This window comes from Pipistrellus kuhlii, unplaced genomic scaffold (genome assembly GCF_014108245.1).
Source record: "Pipistrellus kuhlii isolate mPipKuh1 unplaced genomic scaffold, mPipKuh1.p scaffold_m20_p_1, whole genome shotgun sequence".
Lineage (NCBI taxonomy): Eukaryota > Metazoa > Chordata > Mammalia > Chiroptera > Vespertilionidae > Pipistrellus > Pipistrellus kuhlii.
The window spans coordinates 107,459,869-107,479,254 of record NW_023425404.1 but is presented as its reverse complement, the minus strand read 5'-3'; the positions used below and the strand labels follow the sequence as shown (position 1 = coordinate 107,479,254).

Here is a 19,386-nt window from a genome sequence, read left to right as displayed (position 1 = left end):
GTTTCAGCTTTTCTGAAAGGTCTATGATCCATATCAAATTAAAACTTGTCTATGGTATAAGATAAGAATAAAGGTTCATTTTGTGTGTGTGTGGACATCCAATTGTCTCAGCACCATTTGTTGAAAATACTTACCTTCACATCTGTTGAAAATCAGTTGACATATGGGTCTGGACTATATTCTATTTCAATGATTTGTATGTCTATCCTTATGCCTACCTACCACACCGTCCTGCAAACTGTGGTTTTATACTAAGGCTTAAAAATAGATATGTATGTGCTCCAACCTTGTTTTTTCTATGCATGTATTTCCTTATAAATTTGAGTCACCTTGTCAAATTAAATTTTTTTTTTCTTCTGGGGTTTGAGGATAACTGACAATTTTAACAATCCCGAGTCCTCTAATTCATAAGCAAAATAGCTATTTATTCAGGTCTTTAATTTCTCTTGGCAATGATTTATAGGGTTCAGGTCTTGTAAATATTTTAAGTTTATCCCTATACATTTCATGTTTTGGGATGCTGATGAGCACTATATGGTTTTGTTTTTCAATTTCCAGTTGTCCTTTTCTACTATGTAGAAAATGATTGATTGTTACACTGACCTTGTATCCTGCAACCAGTTCCAGTAAATTTTTTTTTTTTTTGGTATATTCCTTGGGATTTTCTAATCACACAATGTTATTATTTCCAAATAGTTTCACTTCTTTCTTTAAAATTTAAATGCCTTTAAAAATAGTAGGTCACAGTGTTCATCAAATTTGAACAATTTTGAGCCATTATATATCTTCTGAGACGCATCTCATACTCCGTACCCCTTTACCTCATACTCCTTCCCCTATTGGAATGTCTTCCTCAAAATTATCTAAATTCTCCTTTGAGACAGCATGGAGGGACCTGGAGAGTATCATGCTAAGTGAAACAAGTCAGTCAGAGGAAGACAAGTATCACATAATTGCACTCATATGTGGAATCTAAGGAACAAAATAAATTGAATGGAGTGGATTCAGAGATATGGAACAGAGTGGGGAATCTCAGAGGGGAGGCGGGAGAGGGTGGCTGGGTGAGAGGTAATCAACCAAAGACCTTGTATGTATATATGCATGGCCCATGGACACAGACCATAGGATGCTGAAGTTCGGGAAGGTGGGGGGCGGGGAGGGGGCTAATGGGGGAAAAAGGGGGACATATTAGTATGTAACACTTTCAATAATAAATAATTATTTTTTAACAAAGACAAAAAATTATCTAAATTCTCTGGAGCAGGCTGGTAGTACTGCCTGGGCAATGAGCTGAGAGCTTGGACCACGACCCTCCTAGACCAGGTTCCATTTTCTCCTCTTTGGTGCCATCCCTAACCTTCTCCTCCCGGTGAGGATGACTTCATACCTGAGCAGCTCAGGAAGCCGGCCTCTAGTCCTCAGGTGGCCGTCCCTGTGTATGGCCGGAAGGAAGGCCTAACAAGCGGATTGCTTCTGCTGGCCTGTGCAGAAAATCTTTTGCTATTTCTATATCTTCTCTGTGAAATGTCTATTGAAATCTTTTACTCATTTAAAAATACCGGATTTTGTATTATGAGTTACAATAATTTTTTTTTTTTTTAACTCAGTAGGCATTTCCCCTACTGGGGGTTAAGCCCGCAACCTGGGCATGTGCCCTTGACCGATATTGAACCCAAGACCCTTCAGTGTCCAGGCAAATGCTCTCTCCACTGAGCCAAACTGGCTAGGGCAAGGATTCTTTATATATAGTATTCTGGATACAAGTTCCTTATCACAATATTCATTGTGAATATTTTCACTTTTTAAATGGTGTCATTGGGATAACAGAAGTTTTACATTTTGATGAAGTTCCATCTGTCTTTTCTGATTAATGCCTTTTATTGTCATTGTATCTAAGAAATCTTTGCCTTCCTCAAGGTTCCAAAGATTCAGTTTTCTTCTAGAACTTTATAAACTTTTATCAACGGAGTTCAGGAACCACCAGAAAAGTGCTAACACGCTGATTTGGGGTAGGTTTTTAAATTCTCCCCAGTGAGGAAACTGAGGCATAGAGAGGTTTAGTTGCCCACAACTAAACCGGTGGAGCCGGAAATTTGGAATTTGAATTTCAGTACTCTGACTCCTTCTTAATTGTGTGCTTTAAGGGAAAAATAGTCAAGAGTTATTAGAAGAAAGTGTGGGTACTTGGAGGCAAAACCAATTTTTTTTTTTTAAAGGAAAGAGATATAGGGTGGAGAACAGCAGGTTACTATTTTTCCTGTGGAAAAAAGAGATCTTGTTAGCCCTACGTCTGTAGATTGTCTATATCTATTCAAACTTCTCTCCGTTGGTGACTTGACGTGTCTGTCCTCTTTCCGCTAGCTTCCCCTAACGCCCATTATTCTGCGCATTTAAATGAATGCCCTGAGAACCCCTGGCTCCACGGAATCCACACAAGTTGGCCAAATCCTGATTTTCCGCCATCCATGCCCACTGGCCAGTGAAAGTGCAACGGGGCTAAGTGGACACAACTTCCCCGAAAGCGCTTAAACTGCGTCTGGCAGGAAGACCCCAGCACCTGTCTCCCCGTCTAGAAGCCACCCTGGGAAACGCTGGGCGGGCGCAACCCCTCTGAGCCCCGGGGAACTCCGTCCGTCCCCCCGCACCAGCGGGGCGCACGTCGCCAGGTGCACGATCGCCGGGGCGCCTTCCGGAGAGGAGGTTCCCCGGCCCGCGAGGGGATGGGTTTTCCGTGGAAACCTCGACATCATACTCGGGGCATCGCTCCCGCGCTCCGGGCGGGGGGCCGGGTCCCGCCTCGCGCGCGCGCTCCCGCGGCCGGGGGCGGGGCGCGGGGGTGCCGGCCGGGGGCGCCCGCTCCTCCCCCCGCGAGCGGCCGGGCTGGCGGCGCCGAGCCCCCTGCGCGCGGCACATGGGGCGCTGGACCGAGGCGGCGGCGGCGGGCGGCGGCGCTTCGGCTGCGAGCTCGGCAGGGCCCCCGTGCACCCCCCTTCCCCTCCCGGCCTCCTCCCCCGGCGGCGCGGCCACCATGGCGTTCAGCGAGGAGGACGGCTCCAACGGCGGCGCCTCGGAGGCCAGCGAGGAGAGGGAGGCCCCCGGCAGGAGGAGGCGGCTGGGCTGGGCGGCCACCGCCTGGCTCACCTTCTACAACATCGCCATGACCGCGGGGTACGTGCGCCCCGAGGCTCCCGGCTCCCCCGCACCGGCCCTCCCCGCGCCGCCGCGCCTGCTACTCCGCGCCCGGGGCGGCCGCCGGCTGGTGGGGGGCCCCCGCTCCGGAGCGCGCGTTGGGGCGGGCGGGGGTGTGTGCGGGGCGGGGCGCGGGGGGCGCGGGGGCGGCCGCGGGGACCCGCTGGCGGCCGTGGGGGAAGGGCGCGGGCGCCGGCGGCGGGCTGAATGGAGCGGGGCGGGGATCGCCGTGCGCCCCGGGCATTGCCTAATACGGTGCCCGGCGGGGCGGCGGCGGCGCGGGCCGGAGGTTAAGTATAGACCACAGACCGGGGCCGGAATGCGGGGCCGCCGCAGCCGCCCTTGGGTGCAGGCGCCCCGGGGCGCTGACCTGTCCCTCCGGTGGCCCAGACCGGCTTTCCCCTCCGCCGGCCCCTAGCGTGCTCTTCCTCGTGTTGCAGGTCGCTGGGTAGAGTTTTCTTAACTGTTAATGTCACCACGATTTTTTTTTTTTTTCCAGCCATAGTGCTCTCTAGTCCAGAGCTTACTTGGCTTAAAACAAACAAAAAAACCCTGCCTTAGTGGAGCATGTCACCGGTGCCCAGGGGCATCTGGATGGCCCCGTGCTCGGTTATTGATCCCCTGTATGTACTCTGTTTCTGCCTTTGAGCTTGCTAAGGTTACATAGTGCCCGTGGCTCTCCAGAGACCTGTCAAAGTGACTTCTGTGTAGACTGCTTTTCAGAAGCTGTGAAGAGCATGCTCCTCTCTTTCTCAGTTGCGTTGCCTTTAAAAAGAATTTGTTTTCCATATGGCCTAATCTAACCTGTGTAAATGCGGGGGCGGAGGGAGGGGGACGACGACGTTTTTCTATAAACTTTTATAAAAAGTTTATAGAAAAATGTGATTGTCAGAGATTTAATAAATGACTTGACACAGTCCTGAGTACCTATTATGTGCCTAGTGTACTAGTATCATCCTGAACACTAAATACAGCCCATAAGGAATATAATGCTTATTGAAGATTTACTATGTGCGAGGCACTGTGTTGGTACCATCTCATTTTTAATCCTCTACAATCCTGTGAGGAGTATACAATATTACATGTAACAGATTAGGAGACTGGGACCGAAGAAATTAAGTAGCTTGCTCACAATCATACAACCAGCAGTTTTCAGACTTGGACTTCAGCCAAGTCTGACTCTGGAGCCATGTTTCTTCTTCACCTTTCTGCTTTACTAAATTTTATGATCTTGAAAGTGGAAAACTAATATATTCAAAGCAACTGGAGAGCACTTCGTGCTGCTGACTTTAAATGTGGAGCTTAAAAGATTTTTTTTTTCTGTGTGATAGTCTCATCCAGTTAATAAACATTTGTGGAACACCTGCCATATATTAACTGGTCTGCTGCCCCTTCTCTTTCCAGTCCAGCCTTTCTTTAGAAGGCCAGGTGACCTTCTACGAAACAAAAGTCAATGCTTAACTCCAATGTAATGTCTTATGTGACTTGCCATTACCCTTGCCATAATTGAAGGGATTTAGGCTGTGTGCTATTCAAGGCCCTTTGCACTTTGCTTCTGGATTTCCCTTTTCAGTTTTATTGCATTTGAAATTTCCTCTAATGCACAATGCCCTCAAAGCACCATGCGTTTTAATTTTCATGGCTCTCTCCATCTTTGCTCAGGCTGATATCCTCCGTATATCTCCCATGACTTCTAACCAAGTGACTCTCGTTGAAGTTTTCCAGGTCTCTTACTTGACCTGGAGCAGAATTAAATGCTCTCTCCTTTGTGTTCTCACACTTCATTCCCCTCCTTTCTTCCTGCCCCTGCAAAGTACTGCTTGTCTGAAACTTGTCTGTCTCCCTGCCTATAGTGAGAAGGTTTCTTGTTATTTTCATCTCTGTTTAAAGGTAAGGATAATTGAAATAGAATAATCTACATAACTAATTCTTTGGGGTTTTTCTAGAGATATTGAGAATTGAAAAAGGAATAGGATTTGCATATGTAGAGGGTAGATATTTCAAGTGAGATAAATTCTGTAAATAGGCATGGAATGTAAGAAAGCTTGGTATATTATCTTGTGGAAGGATGGGGAATAATGACAGATAGATAAGTTTGGAGAAATTATTTTGAAAGTGGGACACCAAGGTTTACATTTAATGGGGTGGATAGGAGAGCTAGGTTAGTTGAGGGTCTTTTTGTTTGTTCATTGAACTTGCTTATTTTGTTTTTCTCTTAGCAGAATTTTGGAGTGTTTAGTTTTTTGTAATATTTTTGAAAACAATCCTATATGATAAAAGGCTGGAGTCATGACGGAAATGACCAGAGACCAGATGGTTCCTTTGTTTCTGCCTTTGAGTTTGTTAAGGGTACACAGTGCCTGTGGTTCTTCAGAGACCTGTCAAAGTGATTTCTGTGTAGACTTCTTTTCAAAAGCTATTAAGAGCATGCTTAACCCCCAAGCAAGAGGGTAGAAGCAATCAGGCAGGCAGGCAGAATAGTTAGGGGCAGTCAGATAGGCAGATGGCCCCTCACAGGGCTGGCCCCACACCCCAGCAAAGAAAGAGGGTGGTCCAGGCCAGCCAAGCCATTGCACCCCAGCTTGTCACCTGCAGAGGGAGGCCACTGGTGGTAGGGGAGAGGTGGGGGCAGCACTGCATGGATGGCAAGCTGTGGCAGGTGGGTGTGGGGCCAGCTGCCTATAGCCCAAGGAAGGAAAGCCCGAATAGGCACCGGGCCTCTAGTAAAATTATAATTAAGAAACAAAAATTTGGGAGAAACCAAGATGGTGGCAAAGGTAAACACCTAAACTGTTACCTCGCAAAACAATTTCAAAATTACAACTAAAAGACAAAACGTCTATCACCCAGAACCACAGGAAAGCTGGCTGAGTGGAAGTTCTACAATTAGAAGAAAAGAGAAAAGAGCCTTGATCCGTGCACAAGCACTGAAAAGCTGAGGTTTGGAGGCACTTGAGTTGGGCTGGTGGTAGGCAACTGGGCACACTGCTTTTTTTCAACCTGAAGGGAGTCAAGCTCTCGATTACTCTGAACTCCAGTTTATGGGGAGATGCGAGGGACTCAAACTCCTACGGGGAGAAACTGGACTGTCTGCCATCGGGTCGGAAAGTGAGGGTGACTTTCTTGCAGAGGTGCACCCAGCAATCATTGTTTATTGCGGTGCAGGATGCGGGGAATTGGAAACTCGGAAAGGCAGAGAAGGCTGACTGGCAGCCATCACTGTTTGCCACTCCCTAGTCTAGTGATGCGCTGAGACTCTGCCCCGCACAATCTACAAACACACCCAAGCTCCACACAGCAGCTTTTGCATATAAATAGCCTGCCCAGTTGTAGCTTAACCAAACAAACTGCAGCTCTGGTCAGACAGCTCCAAAACATCCAAACCCCAAGCAAAGAGGAGAAAACTAGTTCTCGCTGTAGCTCCTGCTGGGTGGCCTCAGACAGTAGCTGACCTGCACCCCATTGGAGATCCAGAAGCTAGTGTATCTAGTGGTCTGTGTGAGATGACACCAGATTTCAACTACTCTCATAAGTGACACATTCAAGAGGCAGACTCAGTGAGCACCAAAGCCCCGCTGTAACAAGTCCTGTCCCATAAGCATGTCTCCAATACACCAATTCTTCCATTATAGATTCAGCGGGTCCTCACAGCCAATTGGCCTGGAGGTCAATTCCTCCCAACAACAATTAAGACTTAACTACAACAAGGCTGTACACACAGTCCACAAAGGGATGCACCAAGAGTGTCCATCTCAGGTAACTGGGGAGGCTGACCCACTGAACCATATAGGACTCCTACCACACAAAGCCATCCTAACAAATCAGGGAAGCAGTGAAAATGAGGAGACAAGGAAACAGATCACAAAAGAAAGAAATGGAGGAGAACAAATGACTATACAGAGTTCAAAACCACGGATATAAAGTTTTTCAAGAATTTCCTAGAAAAGGCCGATAAATTTAACGAGACCCTCGAGGATGTGAAAAAGGACCAACTAGAAATTAAACATACACTGACTGAAATGAAAAATATTATACAGAGACCCAACAGCAGAGTAGAGGAAAGCAAGAATCAAGTCAAAGATTTGAAATACAAAGAAGCAAAGAACAATTAACCAAAAAAGAAAAAAGAATCCAAAAAGTTGAAGATAGTATAAGAAGACTCTGGGACAACTTTAAGCATACCAACATCAGAATTATGGGGGTGCCCGAAGAAGAGAGAGAGCAAGACACTGAAAACCTATTTGAAGAAATAATGACTGAAAACTTCCCCCACCTGGTGAAAGAAATAGACTCACAAGTCCATAAGCGCACAGGACCCCAAACAAAAGGAATCCAAAAAGGACCACACCAAGACACATCATTATTAAAATGCCAAGAGCAAAAGACAAAGAGAGAATCTTACAAGCAGCAAGAGAAAAGCAGTTAGTTACCTATAAGGGAGCACCCATATGATTATCAGTTTATTTCTCAACAGAAACTATGCAGGCCAGATGGGAGTGGCAAGAAATATTCAAAGTGGATCAGATTAAAAAAGCCAGTCAGGAGAGAGAATCCAAGATGGCTGCTCGGGTAGGCAACTAGCTGCAGCCGCACACAACAATTTCAACAAAATACAACTAAAATATAAAATGGACATTACCCAGAACTACAGGAAAGTCGACTGACTGGAAATTCTACAACAAGAAGCAAGGAGAAAACCAGAAGGAAGCGCGGAGGAGCTGTAAAAGCCCAAGGTACGGAGACACGCGGCGCGCGCAGAGAGGACGGAGCCGGAGAGGAGGGAGGCCGAGTGCCTGGCTGGCGGTCCCAAGCGGGAAGGAGAAAAAGCTCAAACTGTGCTGGGCCCAGCTCCAACTGCTCTGAACCCCATTTCTAAGCCAGACCCCGGGGACCCAGGCTCATTCATAGGGAGCCGGGCTGTAAGGCGGGACTCCAGGGAAGCGGCGAAAGGAGGTCCCGGAGGCGCGCACACTGCGCACAGAGAAGGGCCGGCCGGCTATGCCGCGGGATTGCCCTGACAGGAAGGAGACGGGCTCCAGACTGCTCTGAACGCCACCTCCAATCCCACTACCAACTGAACTGAACCCCAATACCGGACTCATTGGGGGAGAGCATAGACAGTTTGGCAGCAGGCGAAAATCGAGGGCACCTTTCTCTCAGGCGCTCACAACAAGTACTGAAGGACCCTGAGTCTCAGGAGTCGCATAGGGCGGGGCTGACGGAAGCCAAGGCTGTAGGCTCCACCCTGAAACCCTGCCCCATCAGGAAAGCTGCCTGCGAAAATGCCTAAACCAAATAGATCACAAACGAAAGAAATGGAGAACAAAAGCGACTGGATATAGAGTTCAAAACCACACTTATAAGGTTGTTCAAGAATCTCCTAGAAAAGGCCGATAAAATAAACAAGACCTATGAGGATATGAAAAGGGATCAACTAGAAATAATAAGGGATCAACAAGAAATAAAGAATACATTGTCTGAAATAAAAAATATTTTATGGAGTCCTAAAAACAGAATGGAAGATCGCAAGAATCAAGTCAAAGATTTGGAACATAAAGAGCCAGAAGACACTCCTCTGCAGACGCAAGAAGGCCAGAGAATCCAGAAAGTTGAAGATAATGTAAGAAACCTCTGGGACAACTTCCAGCGAACCAACATCAGAATTATGGGGGTCCCAGAAGAAGAGAGAGAGCAAGATATCGAAAACATACTGAAAGAAATAGTGACAGAAAACTTTCCCCACCTGGTGAAAGAATTAGACTTACAAGTCCAGGAAGCGCACAGAACTCCAAACAAAAGGAATCCAAAGAGGACCACACCAAGACAAATCATAATTAAGATTCCAAGAGCAAAAGACAAAGAGAGAATATTAAAAGAAGCAAGAGCAAAGAAGGTTGTTACCTGTAAAGGAGCACCTATACGATTGTCAGCTGATTTCTCAACAGAAACCATGCAGGCCAGACGGGAATGGCAAGAAATATTCAAGGTGATGAATAGCAAGAACCTACAGCCAAAGATAATCTATCCAGCAAAGCTATCACTCAGATTCAAAGGTCAGATAAAGAGCTTCACTAATAAAAAAAAAGCTAAAGGAGTTCATCACCACCAAACCAGATTTATATGAATTGCTGAAGGGGGTTCTTTCAGAAGAGAAAGTAAATAAAGATAAAAATTATGAACAACAAATACGTAACTATCAACAAGTGAATCTAAAAACCAAGGAAACTAAAAAAAAAAAAATTCTGAGGAACAATATTAATTGTTGAATATAATAGAATCAGAGGTATGGAAGGGGAGTGAACTGTTTATTCTTGGGGAAAAGGGGAGAGGGGGATGTGGGAAGAGACTGAACATTAACTGTGCACCTATGTATGAGGACAATGGGGGGGGTGAGTAGGGGGGGGGAAAGGAACATTTGTAATAATATGAACAATAAAAATTTATTTAAAAAAAAAAAGAAATATTCAAAGTGATGAATAGCAAGAACCTACAACCAAGATTACTCTACCAGCAAAGCTATCATTCAGAATTGAAGGGCAGATAAAGAGCTTCTCAGACAAGAAAAAGCTAAAAGAGTTCATCAGCACCAAATCAGAATTATATGAAACGTTGAAAGATATTCTTTAAGAAGAAGAAGAAAAAAGAAAAGATAAAAATTATGAACAACAAATACATGAAACGTTGAAAGATATTCTTTAAGAAGAAGAAGAAAAAAGAAAAGATAAAAATTATGAACAACAAATACATATCTATCAACAAGTGAATCTAAAAATCAAGTGAATTAAAAATCTGAGGAACAGAATAAACTAGTGAATATAACAGAATCAGGGGCATAGAACGGGAGTGGATTGATAATTCTCAGGGGGAAAGGAGTGTGGGGGTACGGGAAGAGACTGGACAAAAATTGTACACCTATGGATGAGGACGGGGGGGGGGGGGGGGGGACGGGGAAGATAAGGGCAGAGGGTGGAGTGGGAACCAGGTGGAGGGGAGCTGTGGGGAGAACAAACAATTGTAATAATCTGAACAATAAAGATTTATTAAATGAGAAAAGAAACAAAGATTTTACACAAATATATAAAAGAACTTGCCTAATTCTCTAAGCTTAGCACGACCTTTCATTTATCCTTATTTTTCATATGAGTAACCTCCTTCAGGTTTTTTTCAAACCTCTATTCTTGGGGAGGCCTTCCCTGGCTATCTTCATTCAAATAGTAACCCCACTCAAACGTTCTTATTGCCCCTGCCTGCTTTTCTCCACCTCACTTATCCTATATAATAAAGATGTAAAAGAAAGAAAGGCGTTCATCACCATCGGATCATGGATCAGCAGGAGGTGGGGCGGAGAGCTGCAGGAGGGGGCAGGGCAGCAAGCTATGAGCACGGGCTGGGGGAGGGGAGGGAAGCTACCGGAAGGTGGGGCAGTGGGCGGAGAGCTATTGGAGGGCAGCATGAGTTACTGACGCATGGATTTGTGCACAGGGCTACTAGTTGCCATATAACTACAATCTATTTTACTAATTTATTACTTTTTATCAGTCATCCCCTATTAGAGTGTAAACTCCTTGACACATTCAATAAATATTTATTGTGAATGAATATATATTATAGAGTATTAGTTATAGTATCTGTTCTCGCTATTCTTTCTATATAATTTTCTTAAATACACTTGTTCCTGATTATATAGGAGTGTATAGAGTTTTGTAAAATCGTGCTCTAATGACATGTTGCTTTTATTTGTTTCCATTGAATTAGTTGCTTAAGATGAGTTTTTAGAAGTAGAATTATACATTTAAAGGATGTAAGGACTTTTATGGTACTTGGCTAGGAAAGTGAGCATTTCTTCTTTTCACTTTTCAAAAAATACTTTTAAAAAATTTTAAGAAGTATTTGTTGCATGTTTACTATGTAAAACAGTCATGCTAAGCGAAGTAAGCCAGTCAGAGAAAGACAAGTAGCACATGATGTCATTCATATGTGGAATCTAAAGAACAAAATAAAGTGATGGGCAAAATAGATCCAGAGATATAGAAGCATGGAACAGACTGTCTAATCTCAGAGGGAAGGTGGGAGTGGGTGTGCAGGTGGAAAGAGATTAACCGAAGAATTTATATGCATATATGCATGACCCAAGACACAGACCATAGTGTGGGGAAGGCCTGGACCAAGGATGGAGGGAGGGGGCAGATGTGAGCTAGAAGGGGTCAATGGGGGGGGGGGGGTGTGTAAAAAGGGGACATCTATAATACTTTCAACAATAAAGACAAATTAAATATATACACGCTTCTATCACTACACACAATGAGTATGCATGACTAACAAATGCTTTTGAAGCTGTTAAGTGCATTGTTCTAGGTAAGTAAGACGTAGGATAAATATTTTAGGCCCTGTCCTTGAAGAAGTGTCACCTGAGGCATTTATGTATGGCAATAAAAGACAAATGCAATACATCTCTACAGAGGAATCAGAGAAAAGAAGCTTTGTGGGGGAGACCTGCATTTCAACTGAGCTTTGAAGGCTGAGTAGGATTTATTAGGCATGGATGGGGAGATAGCATGTGTTAGGGCAGTGGTCAGCAAATTCATTAATCAATAGAGCCAGATTTAAAAAAAAAATTTCTTTTGAGAGCCAAATTTTTTAAACTTCTTACGCCACTTCAAAATAGATTCACCGAGGCCGTGGTATTTTGTGGAAGAGCCACACACAAAGGGCCAAAGAGCTGCATGTGGCTCTCGAGCCACCGTTTGCAGACCATGGAGTTACCATGGCTGGCCATGCTGAGGAGGCAGCAACAGAAGGGCTGAAATATAGAGAGGGAAATGGAGATAGAGGCGTAGCTTGGGCCACTGCAAAGGCTTTTTAAATGCCTTGCTAACATGTTTGGATTTAATCTGTAAGCAGTTCAGAAAGGTGCTGATTCAAGGTTGTTTCACTCCTTGTTAACTGGGTAACCTCAGATAAATCACTTAACCTCTGTGACTCTAAGTTTTCTCATCTGTAAAATTGGAGCAGCACAGCTTTGCTAAATTATTACAAAGGAATAAACATATCATGGATATGAAGTGTTCAGCAAAATTCTTGACACAGTGGACGTTTAAAAATGGTCATTCCTATTTCTAATGGTTAATTCAAAAATGCACTTCTTGCAGAAAGAGCAACTATTTAAGATATTTTCACAGTAAACATAATATGAGTTATTAGACCAGTGTTTTTCAACCTTTTTTGGGCAAAGGCACACTTGTTTCATGAAAAAAATCACGAGGCACACCACCATTAGAAAATGTTAAAAAATTTAACTCTGTGCCTATATTGACTATATATAAAGTAATTCTCTTGAATAAGAATCAAATAAACACAAAGAAAGTATTTTATAATTACTTTATTATGAAATATTAAGTAAACAAAATAGTGAAAAATTATAAAATTCTTGTCTTGTCTGCACCTACGGCACACCAGGCAACATCTCGCGGCACACTAGTGTGCCGCGGAACAGCGGTTGAAAAACGCTGTATTAGACCACCAAACCCGCAGTTCAGGCTACAGTTGTTCATATTGAAAACTCAGTAATTCTTAAATAATAGTGCAAGAATAAACTGATGTATTCACAACTCTAAACCTACTTTGCCTCACCCTATATAAATTTTCCAAAGTGATAAGTAATAGACATATCTTTATTCCTGAGGACAGAACCACGCATGGATTTACCACAACTTGTTTATCCATTCATCCGTTGATAGACATTTGGGTTCTTTCTTGTTTGGGCCTGTGACGAAGCTGTGGACATTCATGGACAGAGTTTTATATGGTCACCTGCTTCCAGTTTTCTTGGGTAAATGTCTACAAATGGAATGGCTGGGTCATGTGGTAGTCACATTCTTGACTTCTGAAGAAACTGCCAAAATGTGTTCCAAAGTGGTGGTACCGTTTTCCGTTTTCATGGTCAGTGAATGACAGCTCCAGTTGCTGCAGATCTTCACCAGCACTAGGTGTGGTCTGTCATAGTTTTAGACATTGTAATTGGTATGCTGTGTTATCTCATTGTGGTTTTAATTTCCACTTCCCTAGGGACTAATGACACCGCACATGTGGTTAACAGTTGTTTACCTTTTTTGGTATAGTGTCCAAATCATTTGCTCATATTTTATGGGGTTGTTTCATTTTCTGTTAAGTTTGAGAATACTTTAGTATGGATACAAGTCCTTTACCAAATTATGTGACTTGTAAATATTTTGTTCAAGATGTGGCTTAGCTTTTCATTCTCTTCATTGTGTCTTTCAAACAGCAGAAGGTCTTAAAGGTTGAAACATGGATTGATTGCTAAGTGAAAGTTTCAGTTTAGTTTAGGAAAGGAAATTTAGAGTTGTCAGTGAATAATATATGAAAGTACGGATGGTATGAATGTCAAAGACCATGGCTAATATAAGACTTCTAGCAGTTACTTTATTTAAAAAAAAAAATACATTTTATTGATTTTTTTTTACAGAGAGGAAGAGAGAGGGATAGAGAGTTAGAAACATCAATGAGAATCATCGATCAGCTGCCTCTTGCACACTCCCTACTGGGGATATGCCCACAACCAAGGTACATGCCCTTGACCAGAATCGAACCTGGGACCTTTCAGACCGCAGGCCGACGCTCTATCCACTGAGCCAAACCGGTTTGGCTCTAGCAGTTACTTTAAAGGAGATACAGTATAAAGAAGAAATTACAAATTTAGAATATCATTTTTCAATAACTGCTAAAATAATGTATCTGGACAATCATTATCAATGATGTCTAATATCACAGACAAGAGAGACAGTCAGAAATTATGTATCCCCTGAACAAAAACTTTGCACCTATGGATGAGGACAATGCGGGGTGGGGAAAGGGCAGAGGGTGGGGTGGGAACCTGGTGGAAGGGAGCAATGGAGGGGGGAAAAAAAGGAACATTTGTAATAATCTGAACAATAAAGATTTATTAAAAAAAAAAAAAGAAATTGTGTACTCCCTAGAGAAGTACACAACACAGCCTATGAATTAGCTTGGAATGTAAATCTATATGATCAAACTCCTAGAACTATCAATTTATCAGAATTATAGGAGATAGAAGAATATAATAAATGAAATGTGGGTATTTGATTAGCACAACCCAGACTGAGGATAACTCTACAGGACAAACCACTCCATGTCTTCAACAGAAAAATTGTAAGAGGAAAAGTGAATGGAGGGAGAGGGAATGAGGGGAAACCTTTACATTAAAAGAGGCTTAAAAGACATAGCAACTAGTCCTAGCCAGATGGCTCAGTTGATTGGAGCATGTCCTGTACACTAAAAAGTTTTGGGTTCGACTTCTGGTTAGGGAACATACCTAGGTTTCAGGTTCGATCCCAGGTTGGGGCACGTATGGGAGACAACTAATCAAAGTTTCTCTCTCCCTTAAAAAATCAGTGAAAACATATCCTCTGGTAAAGATTAAAAACATTTTTATAGCAACTAATTACAATGTATGATTTTCATTTTAATCATGAATAAAACTTTATGAGACAATCAAGGAAATTTGTATCCTGACTATTTTGTGATTTAAGAAGTTATTGTTTATTTAAAAAAATGGGACAGTGGGATAGTGGTAGCCTTGGCTGGTTGGCTCAGTTGGTTTGGGTGTCTCAGTTGGTTGGAGCATCCAGTAAACCAGAAGGTTTCAGGTTTGATGCACAGTTGGGGTGCATCTCTCTCTCTCTCGCTCTCTCGCTCTCTCTCTCTCTCTCTCTCTCTCTCTCTCTCTCTCGCTCTCTTTCTCTCTCTCTTCCCCCCCAATAAAAACATACCCTTGAGTGAAGATTAAAAAATGGGATATGTTGATTAAAACCAATGCTCTTAGAAATGCATAATAAATATTTATGAATTATAGGATGTATGATTTGATTCAAAATAATGAGGGAAGAGTAATAGTGGGGAGAGAAATGAATAGAGGTTTGGATGAAACAAGATTGTATATAGACAGTGGTTTGAAGGTGGGCAAAGGGCACATTATACCATTCTCTATGTTTTTGTATATGTTTGAAATTGTAATAAAAATTTAAAAAGCAGTGTTTAATTTTTTTAAGAAAAAATGGAGATATAGATAATCAAGTTCTTCAAGGAGCAGGTGATCTCCAGGAAATCTCAGGAGAGAAAGAAGCATGAGAAGACAGCTAGAGGAAAGCTCCTCTCTCTATAGGGTTTTTCAGGGTCATTATAGCCATTCTGGCATGAGAATAAGGCCCTGTGTTTAGCAAGTGATGGCATATATCTCCTGTTACAGCACTGTTCTGTTGTCTCCACTTACTAATTTGGTTCCTTGAGGTAAGAGCTATCCTGTTTACCTCTAATTCCCCAGCATCTAGCACTCTATCTAGCTCAGCAATAAATGTTGAACCTAAAGATGAATGAATACACAGATGAATTAAACAAGTAAGCAAAGCACCTTCTAAAAATGGAATATATGTTTATATTTTTCCACAAGAGTATCTTATCAAAGACTGAATATATCTATTTGGGTTTGTGTTTGGGTAATCAGTAGCTCTGGCATATTAAAAAACAAACAACTTTTCAGAAAAGAATTTCTAAATGCAGAAGTTCTCATTGTTTTTGGAATACTTTTGGTTTTATTACACATACTAAATTGATGGATATAGGAAGTCCAAAATTAGGTAAAGGTAGGGCACTTAGGAGAGGTTGGATGGTTGGACTTAAGGAGAGAGCACTAATTAGTTCAGATTAGTTCCTAGCATATTTACTGAAAAACAGATGAGAGGTTAGCATAGATTAGGGGTGTCGAACTCAATCAGAGAAGGGGCCAAAATCTAAAATCCAGCCTAAATCGCGGGCCGAATGGTTTACTGAACAGTCATAAACTGTCATTGTGATGGAAACGCAGCGGAGTGCAGTGATGACAGCGCGGTGCGGGCCACATTGCAAGGCCTGGTGGGACGGATTTGGCCCGCGGGCCTTGTGTTTGACACATGTGGCATAGATGGTTCGGTGGCCCTTTCTAACCCCCCAGTGTTAATTTCCTTTATTTTAAACAGGTGTGTTATCATACTATACTAGTTAGTACAATACTGCCACCTATAGAGCAACAGTAAAACTTGTTATAGTATTATAATGCATGGATTTTTATATCATGCTATTTAAAAATATAGTAAAACCTGGATATAATGGATTAATTCAGGCAAGGGGGTATCTGTTAAAGCTGAAAGTACATTATATAATAAATTAGGTTTTATGAATATGTATGTTAAGAAATTGACAGATTAGTTTTTACTTATGTAGACACATTTGTGTAATTAAAAGTAAGTATCAAAAGTTTAATTTCACAGAAAAGTTTTCTGTATGTGTCACAGTAATCTACATTTAGGCCAAACAGGTCTAGAAATGTATGCATTCATCAGTCACTGTGAGTAAACACACACACACTCTTGGGGGGTGGCATAGTGCCCATGGGAACATAAGCTGAAATGCGTTAAAACTGCTATGGAAAGTCACACCACGGGAAAACCGAACCAGTTACCGTGTGCAATTCGATGTAATCACATGATAATCATTCGATGAACATTATCTTCCTGGTGTTCAATTATGAGTTGTTTGTATATTGTGGAAATTAATTCCTTATCAGATGTGTCATGGGCAAGTATGTCTTCCAGACTTTGGGTTCCCTTTTCATTTTGATGGTTTCTTTTGCCATGCAGAAGCTTTTTAGCTTGATGTATTCCCATTTGTTAAGTTTTTCCCTTTGTTTCTCTTCCCCTGTGAGTATGAGCGAAAATTCTGCTATGTGAGATGTCTAAGATTTTGCTGCCTATGTTTTCTTCTAGGATTTTTATGGTTTCATTACTTTCATTTGAGTCCTTTATCCATTTTGAGTTTATTTTTGTGTATAATGTAAGTTGGTCTAGTTTCATTTTTTTGCATGTATGTGTCCAATTTTCCCAACTCCATTTATTGCAGATACTATCTTTACTCCATTGTATGCTCTTGCTTCCTTTGTCAAATATTAATTGAACATATTGGCGTGAGTCAAATTCTGGGGTCTGTTCTTCCCATTGATCTACCATATATGCCTGTTCTCACATCAGTACCAGGCTTTTAAAAAAAAAATTTTTTTTTATTACAGTGGCTTTGTAGCATAGTTTGATGTCTGATATTGTGATCCCTCCATTTTGTTCTTCCTCAAGATTGCTGAGGCTATTTGGGGTCTTTTGTGATTCCATATACCTTTTGGAATATTTGTTCTAGATCTATGAAATATGCTGTTGGTATTTAAATGGTGATTGAGTTGAATGCATAGATTGTTTTTTGGTTTAATGATGTTAAGTCTTCCAATTCATGAACAAGGTATATGTTTCCACTTATTTGTATCTCCCTCTATTTCCCTTTTCAGTGTCTTATACAATAGTTTTCTGAGTACAGGTCTTTTACCTTCTGGGTTAAGTTTGTTCCCAGGTATCTTATTATTTTGTTGTGGTGGTAAATGGGATTTTTTAAAGTTTCTCTTTCTGATAGCTCATTACTGGTGTATAAAAATGCCATTGATTTCTAGATATTAATTTTGTATCCTAATACTTTGCCATATTCATTTATTAAATCTAGTAGGGTTTGTGTGTGTGTGTGTGTGTGTGTGTGTAGTCTTGAAGATTTTCTATGTATACTCGTCATCTGCAAATAATGACCGTTTTACTCTTGCTTTTCTGATTTGGATGCCTTTTATTTTTCCTTCTTGTCTGATTGTTGGGGCTAGGACTTCCAGTACTACTTCCAGTACTATGTGGAATAAGAGTGGTGAAAGCAGATATCCCGGTTTTGTTTCGGATCTTAAAGGAAACACTTTTAATTTTTGCCTATTGAGTATGATGTTGGCTGTGGGTTTGTCATATATGGATTTTTTATGTTGAGGTATGACCCCTCTATTCCCACTTTGCTGAGAGTTTTTATCATAAATGGGTGTTGACTTTGTTGAAGTCTCTTTCTGCATCTACTGATATGGTCATGTGATTTTTATCCTTCATTTGGTTTATGTGATGTATCACATTCATTGATTTGTGAATATTGTACCAGCCTTGCATCTCCAGAATAAATTCCTCTTGGTCATGATCTTTTTAATGTATTGCTGGATCCGATTTGTTAATATTTGTTTGAGGATTTTAGCATCTATGTTCATCAGGAATATTGGCCTGTTATTTTCTTTCTTTGTAGTATCTTTATCTAATTTTGGAATTAGGATAATGCTGGCCTTGTCAAAAGAGCTTAAATTCCCTCTTGAATTTTTTGGAATAGTTTGAGGAGGATAGGTGTTAGTTCTCCAACTTGCCAGTGAACCCATGTAATCCAAGACTTTTGTTTGCTGGGAGTGTTTTGATTACTGCTTCAATTTCATTCGTTGCCATTGGCCTACTTTGGTTTTCAGATTCTTCCTGATTGAGTTTTGGAAGACTGTCTGTTTCTAGGAATTTGTCCACTTCATCCAAGTTGTCCAGTTTGTTGGCATATGACTGCTCATAGCATTTTCTTTAAATCTCTTGTATTTCTGTGATGTCAGTTGTTACTTCTGATTTTATTTACTTGAATCTTTTCTATTTGTTTCTCAATAAACCTGGCTAAAGGTTCATTAATCTTGTTTATCTTTTCAAAGAACAAGCTCTTGGTTTTGCGGGGACCGGTTTGACTCAGTGGATAGAGCGTCGGCCTGTGGACTGAAAGGTCCCGGGTTCGATTCTGGGCAAGGGCTTATACCTTGGTTGCGGGCACATCCCCAGTAGGGGGTGTGCAAGAGGCAACTGATCGATGATTTGCTCTCATTGATTTTTTTAACTCTCTATCCCTCTCTCTTCCACTCTGTGAAAAATCAATAAAATATATTTAAAAAACAAAACAAAACAAAACAAAACAAAAAAACCCCCACAAAGAACAAGCTCTTTGTTTTATTGATCTTTTGTATTATTATTATTATTATTATTATTTTATTTTTAGTCTATATGTCATTTATCTCCACTCTGATTCTTATAATTTCTTTTCTTCTATGTACTCTGTGATTTTCTTGTTATTATCTTTCTGATTCTTTTTGTTTTAGGGTTAGATCGTTCATTTGAACTTTTTCTTGTTTCTTGAGGTAGGCTTGTAATGCTATAAATTTCCTTCTCAGGGCTGCTTTTGATGTGTCCCATATATTAGAGGTTGTTG

At 41.6% G+C, this 19,386-nt stretch overlaps 1 protein-coding gene across 3 annotated transcripts in view; it reads left to right on the top strand.

Moving 5' to 3' along the window:
- Positions 1-2,814: 2,814 nt before the first annotated feature.
- Positions 2,815-19,386, top strand: part of HACD1 (3-hydroxyacyl-CoA dehydratase 1) — a 29,083-nt gene continuing 12,511 nt past the window's right edge. For 2 of the 3 annotated variants that reach the window (XM_036459290.2, XM_045587853.1), the window contains exon 1: positions 2,815-3,168. In XM_036459290.2, coding sequence (XP_036315183.1) covers positions 2,912-3,168 — 257 coding nt within the window. In that variant the 5' untranslated portion in view covers positions 2,815-2,911. The remainder of the gene's footprint in view (positions 3,169-19,386) is intronic. The other variant, XM_036459301.2, reaches the window with a different exon arrangement.